The sequence below is a fragment of the Triplophysa rosa genome, linkage group LG4, assembly GCF_024868665.1.
Source record: "Triplophysa rosa linkage group LG4, Trosa_1v2, whole genome shotgun sequence".
In the NCBI taxonomy this organism is placed as follows: domain Eukaryota; kingdom Metazoa; phylum Chordata; class Actinopteri; order Cypriniformes; family Nemacheilidae; genus Triplophysa; species Triplophysa rosa.
This window is the reverse complement of record NC_079893.1, coordinates 8736676-8756850: the sequence shown is the minus strand read 5'-3', so window position 1 is coordinate 8756850 and position 20175 is coordinate 8736676. Positions and strand designations below refer to the sequence as shown.

Below are 20175 nucleotides of genomic sequence, written 5' to 3'. Positions count from 1 at the left end.
ATGGGAGGTGTGTGAGTTTATGTGAGATTAAGCAATGGTTAACAGGAACCTCTAAAGCTCATGCGGTCTGGAAGAGATTACGAGGATCTGTGATGAAGAACACCCGAGATCGTATAACACAAGATGAACAAACTTCTGCCGTCAAGCACCTTGTTATGGTTACGATTACACACACACATTCAGGGTGAGTTTAAAGTTCACGGCCTCAGATAGCCGGACGAAAGGTTTAACCTCTGAACCAATCAAACAAACTGACTGGCCTACCCACACAAAAGAACATCAACTACAGTCTCGCAACACCTCAGGAGACCAGGCAAATGCATGGCTGTACACTACAGGAATGAGCAACACAAAACTAGTAGGAATTCCAGAGTGTCAACCATAAATAAAGAGCATACAGAACTGTTTATTCATACAAAATTATATTTAAAGAGACGTACTAAAAGCGACAACATGCTGCAAACACACGGGTCTGATGTCACAGTTTACAAGAATTCACGGCTACCACAATCCCACATTTCTCAAAATTAATCACTGTAGGTCTAACAACAATAGGTCTGTTTATGCCAACAGGAAGTCAAGAATCAAAACATAGAACAGACCAGTAAGGCAGCTATCAACACTTGGTTCAAATGAACCACTCTCAAAAAAAAGAAGGTACAAAAAAAGTCAAAGAACCAAACTGCACCTTTTCATTTTTCTTGGAGGCAGGAAATTTCTTCAGACCAGGCTTGCTCCCAGAGGAGCCCATCTTCGACTTTCACGCTCCCCTCTCCCAAGTCATCCAACCAATCAATCTTACGCTACCCTCTTTTCCTTCTCTATTCTAAGAACTGGTCTGTCGGCATCAGTCTCCAAGCATGCTGCATTAGAAACTGTCTCCTCCCTATTACCCGCCTGCCCCCGTATTCCTTCTAAGAGAGGGGGAGGTGAAACGTCAGAATGAAGAAAATGGAAAGATGATGGAAAATGTATTGATGCTATACTGATCACAGTAACGAAAGCATTAAACTGCAATATCGCATAACAGTTCTGATACTGTTCTATGAAACAGTGAAGTGAGTGTTAAACACTGTGGGAAGATAAGATCTGCTTTAGTTTAATTGTAATGCTATAATATGAGCAGTAAGAAATAAAATAAGATGAATCTTATTAAAAGTTTAAAGGGAATGCAGCATGATGAGCCAAAAAAACATACCCATTTAAAAAAAAAAGTCCATGGCAGGTAAAACACATGCAGCTTGCCAAATGTTTAGGTATGTTAGTTGTTTTAGTTGGCTTTTTGAGAAATACAGAAAATATTTTTGAAATCTTAAAAAACTTGGAAAACAAGATTTTAAAAAAACCATGTAACTATACTATATGTGACTATACTCTATGAAATACGGTAAAGTGCTAAGAATGGGCGGGTAAGGAGAAACACTGCTCTACTGTGATCAGCAAAACAGCTGTGAGGTGGGAAAACAGACCACACCCCCTTTTCCGTAGGCTCCGCCTTGGAGTAGCAGTTGGTGCATTCCACACAGCTCACAAAAACATCTCCTCTGTGCTGCCTATCAATCACGGCGGGTGACAGGAAGGCTAAAACTGTCAACTTTCCCCGAAGTGAAATCTCACATCTTTTCTATGTGTGGAAAGAATGTGTAAGATTTGCGAGTCTTCTGGACAGTATATGAGCTGTGCCTTCCGTGGGTTTTCTAAGAGCGGCACTTCTCATGAAGTGTTTTCTCAACTTGTTTGGATAAGAAGGACTGATGGTGGAAAAATGCAGTATTAGTGAGAGATAAGGAGATAAGATAACAAATTTGCATTGGAATGCACAGGAATGCATGAAATGGGTCGGATTAAATAGGAAAAATGAACATAGTCAAAGTATGGAAAGAAAGAAAGAAAGAAAGAAAGAAAGAAAGAAAGAAAGAAAGAAAGAAAGAAAGAAAGAAAGAAAGAAAGAAAGAAAGAAAGAAAGAAAATTGGACATAAAATGTGAATTTGAAATATTGTATTAGCTCATTTTTACCGAATGCAGACCTTCCGCGAGGAAAAGCCGTTTAGTTTCGGTTTTAAAGTAAGAAACGACGTTCAAACGTCACGAACAGGCAAATTAGTTTAATCATTTGTAAATATAATATCATACATGTTAAAACATATTTATAATTAATTTTTGTGTAATATTAAAATCTCAAAAATGATTTGCAGCATCTGGGTTACAGGGTGTTATTAGTTTTGAGCGGTTATTATTTGAAAAAACCAACCCTTGGACTGTCGCGACTGGCCAATCAGAATCAACCATTCAAATGAGCCGTCTAATAATAAGATGTAAGACCCTGCTCTACCTCTAACTCTTCCTTTCCTTTGGGCTGATGTCAGTATGTCGTCTTATTTTCCAACCACCTTTCACTAAAGACCACACCCAACTACAATAAATTCTGGTAAAACACCTTCCTTTCACCTTTGAATCTACTTCGGATGGTTATTGTTATTAATAATAAAGAGCTGGGTTACATCTAGGCAAATGAACACTTCTGTATATGTGTACTGTATGTATGTATACAGAGTGGGGTCAAAAAGTCAACCCTTCATGCAAAGTTCACATGGTTTGCCACAGATTTGCTTACATTTGATTAATAACCTCAAACAAATGCAGGGGCTTAAATATTCCTTCTTTATTTAGCATCATAACATTAAATATTTCAAAATCCAACAAATATTCTTAAATTATATTTAAAAAAATTCTATACTCTTGGAAATTTGCACTGTATGCACTGCAGGTACGTTTGCTTTGTATAAAATTTGTTTAAATACGTGGCAGCTCACAAAACAGAGCTTTCCTCTCAAAGTCCCAAACTTCGTCAGGTATGCCTCTGGCGTTTTTGGCTTGCTTAACTTTTAAAACAAAAATCCCTCCATTCATGAAAGAAGGAACAGACAGTTCACACCTAATCCTAATCCACCACACATAATCACAGAGAGACGGATGTCAATTACGACCCAATAAAGCCTAGTACTGTACTGTAGGTCTGGATGATTTTACTGCCAGCAGCCTCGGGCTCTGTGAGGGTTTACTATCATACCTTCTCATGTCAGATCAACCAAAATGCAAAATGGAAGTGTGTTACTAAACGCCCCAAATCAGACAAACAGTATGCTTGTAAATCAGCACTCTCACGGTGTACTATGTAAGTTCATGAGCCATTTTGTAGTTGACCACAAGGGTTTCAGATTGGTCAAAGTTGATGCAATTTGCATTAAAAAAAGATCAGACCCTTATGCTAGCGCATACCAAACCTGTAGCTCAAGGATAGAGCGCAATAAGCTATGCACCACATTAACTCTTTTCAAAAACATGTGACATATCAGAGCTACTCCCCGAGAAGATCTTCACGAAAGCTTTCGAACACCTGCTTGTGTTCATTGAGTCAAGAATGTGACAATGATGATGAATCATGATTCCCTTTTACTGGTTTAGCAAGATGAATACCAGAGGCTGAACATTTAAATAATAACAAGCATGCTCGCTCGATCCGGTAATGGTCATTTTTGAGAAAATAATTTTATCCATTTCTCTCACTATCAAGTCCTCTCACTATGTCAATGCAGTGTGTTTACGTATATTGGATTCATTCAGACCAATATAGAAGGCTTAAATGCTTAGCTACAACAGATGATTGACAGCTTCTTTTATCTGCAAATATTTGCAAACTGAAAGAAAACGAAATTAGTATGAATTCCATGACAGGTCTCTATCCAGGATACAGCCAATCGCATAATAAAGAGCTTATGCTAACACTAACAGATATTTTATCATGCTGGGCCCCACACGTAAGCATCTGATGCCTCTGACATTTACTCAAAGAGACTCTTGATCCAACACTGACTATTCCATCTTCGACTTGTAAAGCCTTTATTATGCTGGTTACAGTCACATACATATCAGAGCCACACTGAAGTCACATTCCATAACCCAGAACAATGTCTGAGGGTAGACAGTAAATAAGAAATGGAACACCAGCAGTACAACACCTAGGGAAATATGACGGAGTAACACAAGGTTGGGAAGCAAATGGTTGACTGAAAGAATGGGGGATCCTGTTTTCGGTGGATGCACACAGATGCTGATAAGAACACATTATGGGCTCACGTCAAGGTTGGCTTACTGACTAACCCAAATCCTGCATGACATCTAAAGTGAATGTCATCCAACTTCCTGGCTTTCTCTTTTGCAGTTTCAGCACACATATGCACACACCTGGAAATGTTCACTAATGGTACCACTATCTAACAAGTGTTTATTCCGCTTTGTAGACAAAATAGATAATGACCCACTATGGCAAGCCATTTGAACATTATTTTACAAATTTGCAATTGCATTTTCAGCCAGTTTAAAGGATTGTTTAAAAAACTGAAATTATAATGTGACTTGTATTATTAACGATGGAAGATATGTGCAAAACAATGTTGATTATTGTAAAAAATGTGATTAATTATCATCTAAGATATCGCTGTCCTTTTGAAACCTTGTATCTCAATTTTTCATGAATTTTTGGCATAAATCATTATTATTAGTCACCCTATATGTTTGTCACTGGATTTTGCAAATATCTAACCAATAAAAAGTAATAAAAAGTACTTGTAAACTTTGACAACACAGTATGCAATCATTAAAAAAGTTCAGTGTTTTTCCATTTCCTAAAAAACAGCAAATTTGGACATACAGAAAGTTTCAGAAAGATGGCAACGATATGTTTAATACTGTTAGAGATATTTTATTTTGATTAATCATGCTTAATAAAAAGATTAATAAAAAGAAATTTAACATTATAAAATTTAGCAATTTTTTTGTACCTAGACCTAGTTGAAAGGTGAAACTTGACATTAAAAGTATGATCATCTTTTTGTTTTCTCTACAACAACATACATGCTTTACTAAATCTCAATAGTGAAAATCCAATAAGATATAAAAATATACAAAATGTGTAGTTATTAAATAAAACACTAAATAATGCAATAAGCTCTTACCTCTCTGAACACATGCTGAACAACCAGCGCAAGAGCCTCCAGACGTCGATTGCCGTTAGCGATGAGTTTGCGGAGCTGCAGGATACATTGGCTCTTTTTCTCATTTTGAATCCGAAGATCTTTCTCTTCTTCTTCCTCAGTCTGCACGTTTCCCCCAGCTGGGCTGTGCAGTTGTATCCTGCCGGCCGTTGTCCCTGCAGCTTTTGGTGTTTTGGAGGTCTTGTCCACTGTAAGAGAGCAGGTGTTGAGCGTGGTCATGACGTTAAGCATGATTTCACAGTCCAGCATCACATACAGTATCTCACTTCAACCAATGGCAGTAAATGCCAAAAAACTTCCTTCATAAGAGAACACACCCACACAGTAGCACAATATAAAGATACAAATGTGACATCATTTGAAAGAAATGTACATGACTAACATACTGTAACCCATACAACAAATACCTAAAACAACACAAACAACACGCCCTCATCAATGTCTCTTGAGTTTGATCCAAAAAAGCCCCAGGGCATGCTGGGATGGAATCTTAATGATAATGCGCTAAGGTCCAGAGTGCACATTAAGAGTGCATTAGAAAGAGCAATGGAGAGAGAGTGTGTGTGTACTGAGAGTGCATTTGGCCCCATCATCTACAAGCTAAGTGAAGTCAAAGGTTTCCCATCCTACAATCTCTTCTACAGGAAACACTTGTATTGTATGGGGTATATAAGAATTGATTCAATATTTTAAACCCATACTGCCTATTGAAAAACAAAACAAATATATCAAATACAAATAAAAAAATTAAGTATTTATGGCACTGCTGGTTGAACAAATGTGTATTAGTGATATAATCTGCAGTGTCTAAATGTACCCGCCAGAATTTTCTTTACAATATTAGAAAAACATAATATCACTATACATCAACAGAGAGTTGAATATACAGTATGTGCCTATGATTTTTGCTTTATTTGCTGAATTACTGTACATTTAACAAACTTAACAGAAATATAGGAAATATTTAAGTCTGTGTACATTATTAAATAAATGTAATATTTGTTTCCTAAGCAACCTGCAATGATTTCAAAGCAAACTGTCAATTTATTACAAGAGGCACAAGATCAAAAGGATGCGAAAGGCACAAACACATATTCAAGAGTTCATATAGTGCCCCCTACTGGCAGATACACATTTACACAAACTACTTCATTCATTTGGCTCTCAAACACTGTTTTTAAAATCACATAGCCTCTGGAGCTATCGTGTGCGTTTTGGAAATTAAACACGTCTCCACATATCGACTACAAATAATTAATGATTTTTAATGAGAGGAGACTGCAGTTAGATGTCACAATATAACATCATCCCTGTGGGGATTTTACACGCTCACATGCGCACACACACACACACACACACTACATCAATGATATTAGTCTTTGAGTCTTTGTGACCATCAAAGAAACTGAGCACTCAGCAAACATGTGAAATTATTGAAATTACTCTATTCCCCCTTTGTTTCAATAGTAATCCATTAAAGACACAAAAACAAACATTCTTCCTTATGATATATTCCCAAACAACAGACCACACTTATATATACAGACCATACTTCATATATTTCTTTCTTACACCTATTTCAAGCCAAACCCAAATATGCAGTGATGAATAATACAGAGATCACCAGTGACGAATGTCCCTGTTACATTATTTAAACACAGGCTTGAAATAATGAGATGGCTGCTACCTCTTTTCTGGCTGACCGTCTAGAGAGGAGGACAAAGGTCATGAGTGATGTGATGGGCTGAAATGTAATGCCCTTAAATAACTACTCTAATAATACAAGAGTGGGTGTGGTGTGTTAATCAGACATGTCCTCTGGCAGTAATAACTTGTGGCACCCTGCTGAACCATGTCCTTGCCGGTGGTCACATGACCACAGCTGCACTATCCGCTGCCCAGAAGGACTGTGTCATCAACTCCAATCACATCACCGCTGACCTGAAATACTCCATCAATTAAATGTATAAGATGTATCATTAAACATTTCTTATATTAAAACGTATAACATACACTATTTATATAAAAAGTTATCCATAAATTGAATCTAGATTATCTACTATGTATTAGTGTGTTTGGTTAGTGTTGTTTTATAATAAAACAACATAATATTTTATGTTTGATGATGTTTTAGCCATTCAAAAACAGCACTGCTCCTCTTTAGGGGGCTGGTGCACACACATTTACAATCACTTTGTGTATGTTTGTGTGAACGGGAAAAATCTACGAGAAGCTTGTAATTAGTATGTAGTCTAGGCCTCATAATAAGTGTTTATGTCAGTCTACTGTGACAGGAGACACACTGTGATTGCTGTCCCCCAAACACACCACTGGAGACGGACCGTGACTACCTACCACACACAACCACAGGTTTCCACACACTGGTGCTCCTTCAAGCATGTCCAGACCGGATATGTTCACGGTTATGCTAACAGACATAGTGGTGTTCCTTTGATGCTGTTTTTTTTTTTGAAACAATCCCCTTTTCATTACACTGCAAGATTAAACATCACACACACGGTCACACACCACCTCTCACCGAAACAGCTTCCACACTTCCACATAATTGCTGGAGGGCAGAAGAGGAAATTATGCACCCGTTCTGAAGGAAAGCCTGAGTAAACGCTGTAGTGTTTTGCTTAATGGAGAGAATTATCTCAATAATACCACAGCAGAGCCACAGACTTTTAGGAAAAGGGTTCCGTTTAAAAATACAAAGAACAAACAGCACATAATAGGACTCACATTTTAAAGACAAAATGTCCCTCATAATAAATGTGAATAAAATACTGTAGAAGAAGATATGGAAGTGAGATTTTCATTTAGTCATGTCTAGATACAGCTGTAAATTTGAGATGTTTCAGCATAAAGTATACTCAATGCTGCGATCTGGAATATGTATCTTTGAAAGGCCAGTATGGAACTGTAGGGTTTAGAGTTTAAACAATACCATTTATCGGAACTGGGCTAAAAGAGGCAAAAAACTGATGTTACCTATCAGAACATGGCTGGAAAGACAGAGGGGTGGCCAGTCTGGTGAACAGAGAGAGTGACCTCCAGGGCCTGTGGTAGAATAACATACCACCTTAATCATTACTTCATTCAAAACCATTATAATAGTGTGAATATTATACTGTAGTGTATATAAAGGTAAGATCAGGGATAAAAACAGGGTAAGCCAGGGGTGTGACTCACTGGGAAGTCAACACAAAGTCAAGAGGATAAGTGTGATTATGCTCATACACACCCAAACACAAATACACATAATTTGGAATTGCTTGTCGTTGAATATCCTGACCAACCTAAAGATCTATTCTTCAACAGTCCTTAAGTTGTGGCTGACTGACAATGTCAACATTTTCAAAATTTGCCACTACGACATCAGAATGGGTGATCTCCAGGGTGTCGCTATGCAGTTGCTAGGGTGTTCTTGGTGGATACTAGAGCATCGCTAGGATGGGGTTGTGTATTGGCCTAGGTACAAAATGCATATCCCTGGATCCCCACATATGGCTAGAGCCTTGGGATTTTTTTACCCTTTTATCATCAACAATTGAATGTTCAGAAAAGTATTTGCACTGCGCTATTAAGCCGCCTTTTCACTGCACAAGACATTCGGACACGACTGTCGGATTTCGCCCCCTAGTGGCAGTCGCGAGAGACTTTCCGTCTGAACGTAAACCCACGCCAACACGGGAGAGAAGCTTCTTCCAATAAAGCAGCGCAAGAGCTTTCATTCTCCCAATATTTGCCATCTTAAATAAACGATTGCAAACAATAAACTGCTATGCATGTATGACAAAAGAGCGCCAGTGTTTCGTAAGGAACAATATGGAGACAAGATTAAAAACAATAATATATATAAATATTAAATTAATAAATGGTTAATTATCAATAACAAAAGATTTGCGCGTCACTCACAAAGTTCAACCAAAAAGAAGTAATACTTTTCAGTTCTCACACGGTGATTTGATTGGAGTACACTGAAATACATCACTTCCGGTTGGCGAGTCGTATGCGGTCTAGTCGCTCAAGTTCAATTTTTTAACGCATCCGAAGCTCCGATCGTACCCGAATATTTCGCATCCGCAGACAGTCGTCACCGGCTTCAGACTAGCTAGTCTCATGGTATGCCTCAGAACGCTTAAGGTGACTCAAGGATTTGTCATTTCCTCTGACTAAAAGTGACAGAAGCTTTTGCCTATTCTTTCATTTCACTGACCTACAGAACACTGGACTCTACTTGAGCAAATTCCCTCAGATTTCTGCTTCACTGTACATATTTAAAACCTACAACCAGTTATTTCAATTATGCAGCTTCCTCGTGCAATTTGGACAGCAAAATCAAGAACACGAGAATACACGCACACAAACACACACATACAGAAAAAGAAGATGGGTTCGGTTTAATAATCTGTATTGGAATTCTGGGAATGAGGCCAGAGGCAGTTTAGATTAAATCTCACGATAAGGGATGAAAACTACAAGCCCAGAGCATGTTATTAAAGCCAGATAAATAAATAAAAAAGACTGTCTGAGTTCAGCTGGCCTACTTTGAGTACACCGAGTGTCCCAGTGTATTTGGCACACAAACATCACACCCCTAATATCAGGGTTTATAGAGCGTTTGGCCTGAATAAGGAGGCTGGGTCCTCAGTTTAAGATTCATTTGAATGTCAGCTTGGAAGCCAATAACGTGCAATGCGATGAAAAGCGTTCAGCGGGTACGAACTGTTCTCTCTCCTGACACTCTCGCACATACACGCACAGACCGGCTGTTTAGGACACATATATAAGCTCTGCTTCTAACAGCGCTGCATGAACCATGAACCGGCATGCTAGTTTCTATGGAGACAACCATGAGGAGATGCTGCACTCTCAATGTGTGTGTTCAAGAATATTCTGGAATTTTCCACAGTGTCTTGCATTAGATTGTTGTCCAAAACCTTATACCAAGCATCTTAAAACGTACTTTACATGGTGTTTCTACACCTCAATGTTTGTTGGCTCATGTTATTTAAATCTAATTACAGTAATACAGGTAAAAATATTCTGTCAGGTATTCTAATAAATAAATGAGCCTTGTGTAATTTAGCTGGATATATATTATTTATCATAATTGAACTAACTACAAAAGTCATTTGTTTCAGATTGGATGGAAATAGACTCTCAACGTAACAAATGCTGTCAAATTTGTCACAGTGTTTGATTCACTTGGGCCTCACATATAAAAATCACCCATTCATGCATGAAGCCTACAAATAACGTGTTAGACACATATTATACCCATAAGTAAACAGAGAAAAATAAGAAAAGTGACATTATTGGCATGAAAATTATAATTTAACTCCAGCGGAAACTCACTAATAGATTCTCATTACTGTAAATACAATCATGTTTTATTAAAATCAACAGAAATGAAAGGGTTTACAGTATTGAGAACTGTATTGTGAAGAAAATGTGAATAAATTAAAATGGCCCTAAAGTAAGCATCATATTCTTATTTTTTTACTTTCATATTCATGTTATATTATTTTCAGTATTTTAACTTTTAATTAATCAAACATGCTATTGACAGGTTTCACTAGATTTTTATATTGAGAGACTCGACAGACAGAACATCTTCTGTTCAAAAATATATGAGAGAAAGCACTCATACAGAGAGAGAGAGAGAGAGAGAGAGAGAGAGAGAGAGAGAGCGAGCGAGCGAGAGAGAGAGAGAGAGAGAGAGAGAGAGAGAGAGAGAGAGAGACAGCATCCAGCATCCTGAATTTGGGTTAGGGTGGAGAGAATTTCTGTTACTAAAGTCCAAAATGTGCAGAAACATGTTTTCAATCAGTAATTTAAGCTCTTTGCACCATCTATCTCTATCTGTGTTTTATTTACTGTCAGAATAAAAATCATCAGTATAATTTATCGCTGTGTACTGTAAACCTGAACAAACATGCTGTTTACGTATAGATTTGAGAATACACAATGCAATTTGTTAATAAACAAACACACTGAAAACCAGCAGGCGGTTTCTATTTGTAGCTCTGCACATGGTGGTGCCCTCTGGCACGGGTATCACTCCACTATAGATCACGCCAGCAGACTTTTCACATCACTACACACACACACTTCTTTGTAAGAATCCTCTGTATAAAATACAATTGTGAAGGCTGCCACACGTCTGTCAAAAGCACGGATGAAACAACAGTAACTATGGAGAGAAGGTTGTTAAAAGGAGAAATACAGGAGGGGGAAGGGGCGTATGGTGAGAGAGATGGAGGCGCAGACTGAGAGAGGGAGATTCTCAAACCTGCATGGAACACCACTGTGGATTTCTTGCATCCTGGCAGCAGCTGGAGATTGCGGAATAGTCCCTTAGCCGTGAGCTTCACGTGTAAGTTCGATAGGGGAAGTCGCGGAGACCATAACATGACCGTCAATTGCCAACGGAGGAAAATCAAATCCTCCACAGGATAAATAAAAAACGTCTAGAAATATGTTAGGCGAATAGAAAGAGAAAAAGAAAAATAGATGTGCGCTAGAAAAAGCTTGTGCGGTTTCTTCTTAAACACATTACAGTTGGTGTTCTTAAGGTGAAGAGAAAAATCCAAAAAAGAGTGAAGAAAATAATTTCTGACAGTGACAGAAAAACAGAACTTCCTGTTCCAAAAAAAGAGATCAAATGATGTAAGAAACAATATAAGTCCAGAAAAACAGAAGATGGTGATGATGTGGATGTTGGGAATGTCGAGTAGCTCTTGTGGGAACGGCAGCTCTGTTCACCGGTATCCTCTTGGATGCTGAACCAGCCAGTGTTTTATATACAATCCTCCTCCTCGCTCTCTCTCTCTCCCTCGCTCTCTCTCTTTTACACACAGGCGTGCAAGCACTAATCCTTTATATGTGTTGCACACGCACACACGCTCTCTGCAGCTTTGACCCACACACTCGTGGAATCAAGAGGGGGGATGGAGAGAAAGTGGTAATAAAATTGTGAAGGGGAGGGTGTATGTGCAGAGCGGGGAGATGGTGGTTTATGAGTAATGTCATTCTCTCCTGGCTACATGATGGTGGAGAATTTTGCATTTAAAGGTTGTAGCTTGGGATTCATAGAAAAACTGAGTTGAATTCACTGTAAAAATACATCAGCAATGTTTCAGCCATTACAATATGTTTTTTTGGTATAATATACTGGTAATAAATTTACTGGTATTTTATAAAAATGTACTTAAATACGCACAAAATATACTGATAATTGGCATAATTAGACAGGTTGCGAATTGAACTTGAAAGTTCACATAAAACTTAATATAACGTAAATGGTTATCTCAATTTATCACATTATCCTATTATTAATTCTAATATCATTTTTGTCAACTTTTAGTTAACAGGTTTATATTGTTGCAGTTGACATTGTTTCTATTAAAATTACGTTTCAAATTCTTCTTCTCTCTTTCTTTTTTCAGGTGTCTTTTCTGAAGCATCGACCAAGCAGCAGGCTTCCTGAATGGATGCCTTTGTTGGACAGAGAGAAAGAAACCGAGGGAGAGAGTAAAGAGAGAAGTGAGAGAAACAAACGCCTTGGAATACTGATGAGTGACATTGTTGAACAGAGAGACGTTGAGCAGAATACATGAACGGCTGTGGTGTGACACAATTGTCAGACAGCTGCACAGCCACAACAACATCAATTAGAGAGGGGTGGAGGATATGCTTGTGAGTAAAATTCTGTTAAAGTAAAATTGTTAGTAAGTAAACAAGACAGAAAGGCCAGAAATACCAATAAACGCGCATTAGTAAGGTACTCAATGTGTCTGAAATTTTGGCCCGAGGCAATGTGCTATAGATTTTCAAAGTGTACTATAGACCTGAGGATGATGCATGCACACTATGTAGCCTATTATCTTGTATGCTTGTGCATGGTTGTATTATGTATTCAAAGACAGTTCGACTACCCTATACACACTAAAAGACATACCCACTATACTGTAACACATAGAAACACGTTTCAGAATCCATTTTAAGCTGCATATAGGCCTTCATGAACAGTATAAACACAATGTAAGTTAACCTGCATGACCACAAATTGCACACACACACACACACTTCAGGAGGACTCAAATTAAATGACAGCAGGTCAAAACGCTACTAAATATACTTTAAGGCAACAACCAATTTAAAAAGAACTAAATCGTGCTTTTCAAATTGTTAAAAAAACAAGTTCAAGTCATTAAATACAACATAACAAGTTTGTAATTGCTGAGTATGGGTTTTAGATCAATGAATAAAACATACATTTACACTGATCATAATCATATGCTGATCGACCTACATTCACTGATTCCTAAAAAACACCTTCCTAGTAAAACATCTTACATATTTATAGTAAACGTTCTGGAAACAAACATACACACCAATGCTCTTGACTTCTTACCTGTTGTTGTTGTTGAGCGAACATGACGTGCAGATCCACTGCGCTGCAAAGCATTCTGGTTATTCTTAGCCGTAACGTGGCTGGTCACCACGGGGGCCTTCAGCCCTATTAAAACAGTGCAGAAGAAATCAAACTTCATGTTTACAGACCACACAGTGAGATGTTGCACTGAAGTGAGTTGGGTTTTCTGAAGAGGATGTATGAATGTGAGTGTTTTAATGGCAGTGGGTAGGACAGGGTGGGGCTGTGAGAAAGCCGTTTAAACCATAAGTACTCCCATTCTGGACAATTAACAAGGCCATTATCGACCTTGACAAAATTGTTTTTCAATCTTAACTATTAACACCCAATCCTGAACCCTTTGGATAATGGAAACTATTAGATAATGAAACTTGAAAGTGTAGTAGTGTGTGACAGAAACTGTTTGCAAAGTTGCAAAATTTGCAAATGCAAAATACAGAATTTACTTACATTCAAGAAATGAAGAGTTTATTTGCAAAAACAGATAACTTGGTTTATAAAATGTTTATAAAAAATATCAAAAATCATGTTTCTATTGTGTTCTCATGTTTTTTTGTGTGTTTTATTGTGTTACTAAATAAAAACGCTATAGCTATATTTTTGAGTTATTACTACTTAATCAAAACAACCCAACTGCAGTTTGATTGATATTAATTTGAATGCACAATAAAAAAACAAGATTTTTTATTTTTTTGTTATTTGTTTTTGCAAATGAACTCTTCAAATATTCTTTTAATACTCATTTTTGCACATAGCTGCTGTCCTTCCAAACCTCAGATGTCCAAATTTTTCAGGAAATGAAAAAAACACTGTACAAAATTGACAAGCACTTTTTGATACTTTTTATTGGTTAGACATTTGCAAAACCCAGTGACAAACATTAAGGGTCACTAATAATTATTATTCATGGCAAAAAAATCACAAAATATGGAGATACAAGGTTTCAGAAGGACATCAGCGATATGCAACTTTGCTTCAATTTTTTGTTGTCTATAAGAAAAATATTAAAAAAGAAAAGAAAAAGAAAAAAAGAAAGATTATTATTACGTGTACGTGTTACATCAAGGTCCATGACCCCTTATACCTGCTTTCATATACTCTAAAACAATGACCAAATCTCTTTAAATCAGGAGTTTCCCTTAGCATAACAATTACATGTGTTTTTCTATTCATAATTACAAATGCAAAACTATTTAGGGAACTACAAACAGCATTTAAACATGTGTTTGTAATCATATCTTGTTCATAAACTAAAACGCCACATCAAAGAGGGTTACGTAAGTTAAGACAATCAGTGCTTCTCACTGATTAACGGTTATTGAAGACATGTCAACAAAGAGATTTTCCCTTTGAGGCTGATTTGATGTGTTAACAATAAATGATGAGAGCCAGATTAATGTGGATGAATGCATGAAAGGGTGTGCGTGAGTGTTAGCAGGATTTAGTGAGATTACTATGCGCAAATCTCTACTGATGCGTGTGTTTCTCTCACCTGCCACTGGTTTGGATGGGATGGAGCTCGTTCTGCTGCGGTGACCAGATACAGGTTTACTGACCGGAGACTTTACTTGCATCTGGGATAAAGGTGATTGCTTGATAGATTTCTCCTCATTCCTCATCACTTCACCTGGGACTGATCACAGAGAAATCACAAGAATTATAAACACTTATTACACGGCTTGCTGGAATGCTTGATTCTGATTGGCCAGTCGCGACATTTGCAGGTTCGTTATTCCCAGATAACAACCTCTCAAAACTAACCCGGATGCAGCAAAACATTTTGACAGTTTTTTTATACAAATTAAAATGAAATATGTATTTAAATAACATATATGACATTATATTTACAAATGATTAAACCAAATTGCCTGTTCGTGACATCCGAACGACATTTCTTACCTTAAAACCGAAAGTAAATGGCTTTTCCTCTTGGAAAAAAATGAGCTAATCAAATATTTCAAATTCACATTTCATGTCCAGTTTTTTCTCATGTGGCAAGTAGCCGTGTAATAAGCGGAATAATGTACAAGCAGCCGGCTGTTATTGCGAAATAAGCCCCTTCAGTGTGATACAAGATCAAACTGTGGGGGCTTATTTCTGCGATAACAACCGGCTGCCTGTACATTATCCCTTACATAAAACACTATTCTTATGTTGCAAAACTCTCTTAACATTCTGAAAAGCAGATTAATTTATCATGTTAAGACTCTTCTCTTGAAGTCTTGTCATCTTAAATACACATGCATTTTGTTTTACTGATTTACAAAAAAAAATGTAACTCGTATTTCCTGTAGCTCAGTTAGAATAGTCTCGTAATGTTGTATACCTTGTAATAATGCACTAATGCATAAATATATTTTTTTGTGGAGGAAAAATCCACAAAACATGAGTGTGCGTGTGAGCTCAAACATGCCACCCATTCTGTAACTAAAACAAATGACCAAGTCACGCGAAATCTTCCATTCGCAGACATTTTCAATTCAATGTGTTTATACAATTGCAATTAGTAAAGGACTCCCAATCAGTCAGAATTCAAAGCAAACCAATTAAGCACAGATTGATTACAAAACACACATAATCACAACAATATATGATTGCTTTACCAGTTCTTCAAACGTTCATCATTCAAATGAAAGGCTTTTGTGTGGATATTGATAGGCAAATTAAGTGTGAATTCACCTGGAATATCTTGTTTATAGTTAAGTAAACACATTCATGTCCATACCAACAGCGGCTGCATCTCACTGCTCCAAGTTACCATGACAACTAGAATCAGTGGAAAGAGCTTGATCATTCTTGATTTAAGTTCACAGTGTATCATGGGGAGGCGTTTGTATGTGAGTGTGGGAATAAACAATTATGATTCTGAGAGGGTGGTATACGGAGGATGCTTTCTCTGATGTATGAAACACTCAGCATTGGAATGGCAGAAATGATTGTTGCACGTAGTCACAGCTAAACTCTGAGCAGATGCGACCTTTGACCTGAGGAAAGGAATGAGGGCAGTCTAGGCTGTAAAGATTTAATTAATGCTCAAAGAGAAAGTAGGAGAAGCCCTAACATCATGTACGGTGGTGGTGGTGATGGTGATGATGATGCTACTGGAACGTAAAACCATGGTGCATTTATATGTAATGTGGTACTGAATGACTACAATAATAACGTTTCTTTTTATTTACATTAGGGGTATAACGGTACGCGTACGTACCTAACCGTCACTAGCTGTCGAGGGGAAAATTCCAAAATGAAGTCATCATTGATTATATAGATGATTATATTTGGAATGTTGCCTGTGACGTTTCGGTACGAATACATGCACTGTTACACCCCTAATTTACATACATGGGTACTTTAAGGTACATCAAAGACAACTGTGGTATTGGCAAGGCAATGGCACATGTCCAGAAATTATGGTAAATCTGCTGGTAAATTGACATTAAAGGAGAGAAAAACTTTTATTGATAATAATGAAGATGGTGACTCTCTCTTCCACGCACCTTTGTTTACAGCAATACTGTTGTTTTCACTGAATGTACTGGATGAGGAGCTGGGGCTTGTGGGTATGCCTTTCACTGGAAGTTTGGAAGAGGCTCTCTGAGGACCCTTACAGCTTGAAACAGTTGTGGGGCTGCAGGGGGTTGTAGATTTGTCTGTGGTGCGCATCTTTGAAATACCTGAACACAAAAATAAAAAGCATGTCATTTGCACTCACACTGCTAGTATAGACTGTTGTTATTATACATGGTTGTGCATTCATCTAGGCTGATCTTGGGCACCTCTATTCCCAGCAAAATGTTTCTGCATATAAATCAGTTTGCACTTTTATTTAAATCCATGCCGTTATTAGAACAACTTATGTACCTTGGAGAATACAACAAGTACAGACACATACGGTATGCACAGATATAAGTATGGATGAATCTGACTGACTCTGCGTCTTCTGTATCATGCAGATAAACTTGTAATTCACATTAATTAAATATTTTTTCATAAACAGTTCTTATTAATACTGTTTCAATTCAGTTTTTTTGTGAGAAACGTGCAGATGTGTGCTGGGAAATCTTGGTGTATCTTCTTCCTGCATCCTGTTTCTCTACACTACACATCATTTCCTATGTGGAAGAGCACTTGTTTGACTTCAATGCGTAGATGTTCTGAATGAGGTCTTCTGGGGCCACCGCTATGGAGACTTTCCAACACAAAGACTCATTATACCAGCTAGCTTACATTATGTATTGTTCATGCAGGTCTGAAACTACTGGTCTGGCACACCTTATACTGCACTAAGAAGAACATGAGATGTCATTTCACACTTTCTCCAGAGCTTGGTCCAGAAAACACTTTCTGTGCATTTGCTGTTTCTGAATATATAATGTATAATTGCACCCAAATTAACATCAATGAGACGAGACCAATGCCACCTCTTGGAGGATATATGGTAGTACATGTTATTCATTCACCTCGAAAATATTCTAATTTTGGATTTTTAAAAACTGAAATGGTTTAATCTGCCATCTCTTTGTTATGTGAGGTTAAACTGAATCAAGTAAATGCAATTCTGTTGATTGATAATTTAATGTAGCTATATGGGTAACAATAAGCAACTGAATAAATGACAGATTTATTTGATCTTAGGAAAGCTGCCATTTGTGCCTAAAGATGTCATTAATAAACAATCATTTTCTTTGGATGCAGATAAAAAGTTCAGTGTGTCTTATTATAAATCATGCATGGAATATGTCTCAGGGTTGAACTTAATCACATTTACAGTAAAATTGCACTTTGCCCACAGAGGAAAAAGGCACATAGATAGATAACCTTAGAATAAAAGTAAAAGGTACATTTAAGTTGTTTTTTCCCTTATACGAGTTTTCCTTATAAACAGCCAAATGTATTGTATCAAAATATGCTGTTAATAACATCAGTAGTAAGTTATGGCAACAAACATGCACAAAAATAGCACCTTTACTAAGAATCAGCACACAGCTACAGGACATATATCCTTTGACACAAAACTTCCCCCAACTGGTAACTATTAGATTCAAGAGCTAAAGTCACAGTGTCTCTGAGGAGAAGAAACAAGATGACAATTGTCTACGAGGAATGTGACCTTCTCCGGTCAATTCAATCCACATTTCGTTGACAATGAAACACGACTGACATAAACATATAGTATATAGCCCCTGAAACCATGTGTACACATATGCATCCCTGCTTCCACATGCGACAAAAGAAAAAGGGAACCCTCAACAGAAAGAGATGTCACAAAGCAGGGTTACGTTACAGGATAACCCAACACGCTTTTATGTGGATGCACGCAGATACACACAGAATGCAAAATGAGATCACTATTTCCAGAAACAAACAGGTTTGTTTTGACATTAGCAGAGGCTGGAGTGATATCAAGGAAAAATGCCTTAAGCTAAACACACCAACAAACACACACACTGACACATTGAAATTGCCATTTCCTTAAACAAATATATATTTTTCTGAATAAAACAGAGGTTGGAATAATATCAAGGAAACATGTTTTAGACTCAACACTCAACACACAAACAAATACACAAAACTGGAAATGATACACGGAAAGGCACACATTGGAAGAAATATGAATGGACAAAATGAGAATGAACGCTTAGTGTGAGGTGTTAAACTGAAGTGTCTCTTATAAATGATGAACGTGTGGCCACTACGCAGAGGTTGAACAATGAAGCGTTGAATTCTGCAAGTTTATTAACACCAGTTGAAGCGTTCTGCCCTCTCACTCTATACACTGTAAACCCGAATGTACAAAGTAATGTAAACTTAATTTTACATAAAAATTGTACTAACTTAAATATTTTGAGTTCTTGTAACTAATTCTTGAGTTAGAAAAAAAACGAACCCTCTCTCTTTCTCTCAACAGGTAGTGTTCTGACTTTTGTTGAAACTAGTTACTTGGTATTAGCACCTATTGTATTATTGCTCCTGTATGACATATCCCTTTATTGCTCCCTGAAGTCTCTGTAAGTCGCTTTGGATAAAAGCGTCTGCTAAATGATTAAATGTAAATGTTTAACTTAATTAAAACAAGTTAATTCAACACGATTTGTTGGGAATGATTTTCAGTTCCCAGCATGCTCTGCGTGAGACTGCATTAGGGGAGTTAATTTTGAAATGAAGTGTTATTTTATGAGTTTTTATAAAGGATAAAGCCTTGTTAATGATGAATGTTCATTTTTCTTGGATATTTAGAAGAGTTTGCTGTATTTTTTACTTTTGGGGTTACCATCTTTCAGAAGAGTGCTGCTTATGATTAGGTTGTGTGAGTGGTGCCACTGTAGGCATGTGTGTTGCATCAATCTCTGTGAAGGCTTTTTGATAATTGTTGATGCAGCTGAAATGTTTAGGTTATCTTATTAAGACCTTTCTTAATTTAACAGTAAATAAAAAAGGAGTTACCTTACTAAATGAAGGAAATAACATGCAGGAGTACAACAAACTCAAAACTTTATAGTTCTGCTTACTTAAAATTGAGATTTGATGTAACTGATTACCTAGTTTTCCCAACTTATCCGGGTGTAGCACGCGCGCACACACTCTCTCTCCTGCCCGACAGCATCCAGATAGCTTTAATGAGTCAATCCTGTAAGTGCCTGTCTACGTCCTTGTGGGTTCTGCTACAGTATACA

The 20175-nt window shown here is 37.3% G+C and overlaps 1 protein-coding gene across 3 annotated transcripts in view; it reads right to left on the bottom strand.

Annotated features, from left to right (window-relative positions):
• The window catches only part of mtus1b (microtubule associated tumor suppressor 1b), a 34599-nt gene that overhangs the window by 5592 nt on the left and 8832 nt on the right, over nucleotides 1–20175 (bottom strand). For all 3 annotated transcript variants that reach the window (XM_057331487.1, XM_057331489.1, XM_057331488.1), the window contains 4 exons: nucleotides 16999–17175; nucleotides 14994–15134; nucleotides 13481–13585; nucleotides 5017–5243 (listed from right to left, as the gene is read on the bottom strand). In XM_057331487.1, the coding sequence (XP_057187470.1) occupies nucleotides 5017–5243; nucleotides 13481–13585; nucleotides 14994–15134; nucleotides 16999–17175 (650 nt within the window). The remainder of the gene's footprint in view (nucleotides 1–5016; nucleotides 5244–13480; nucleotides 13586–14993; nucleotides 15135–16998; nucleotides 17176–20175) is intronic.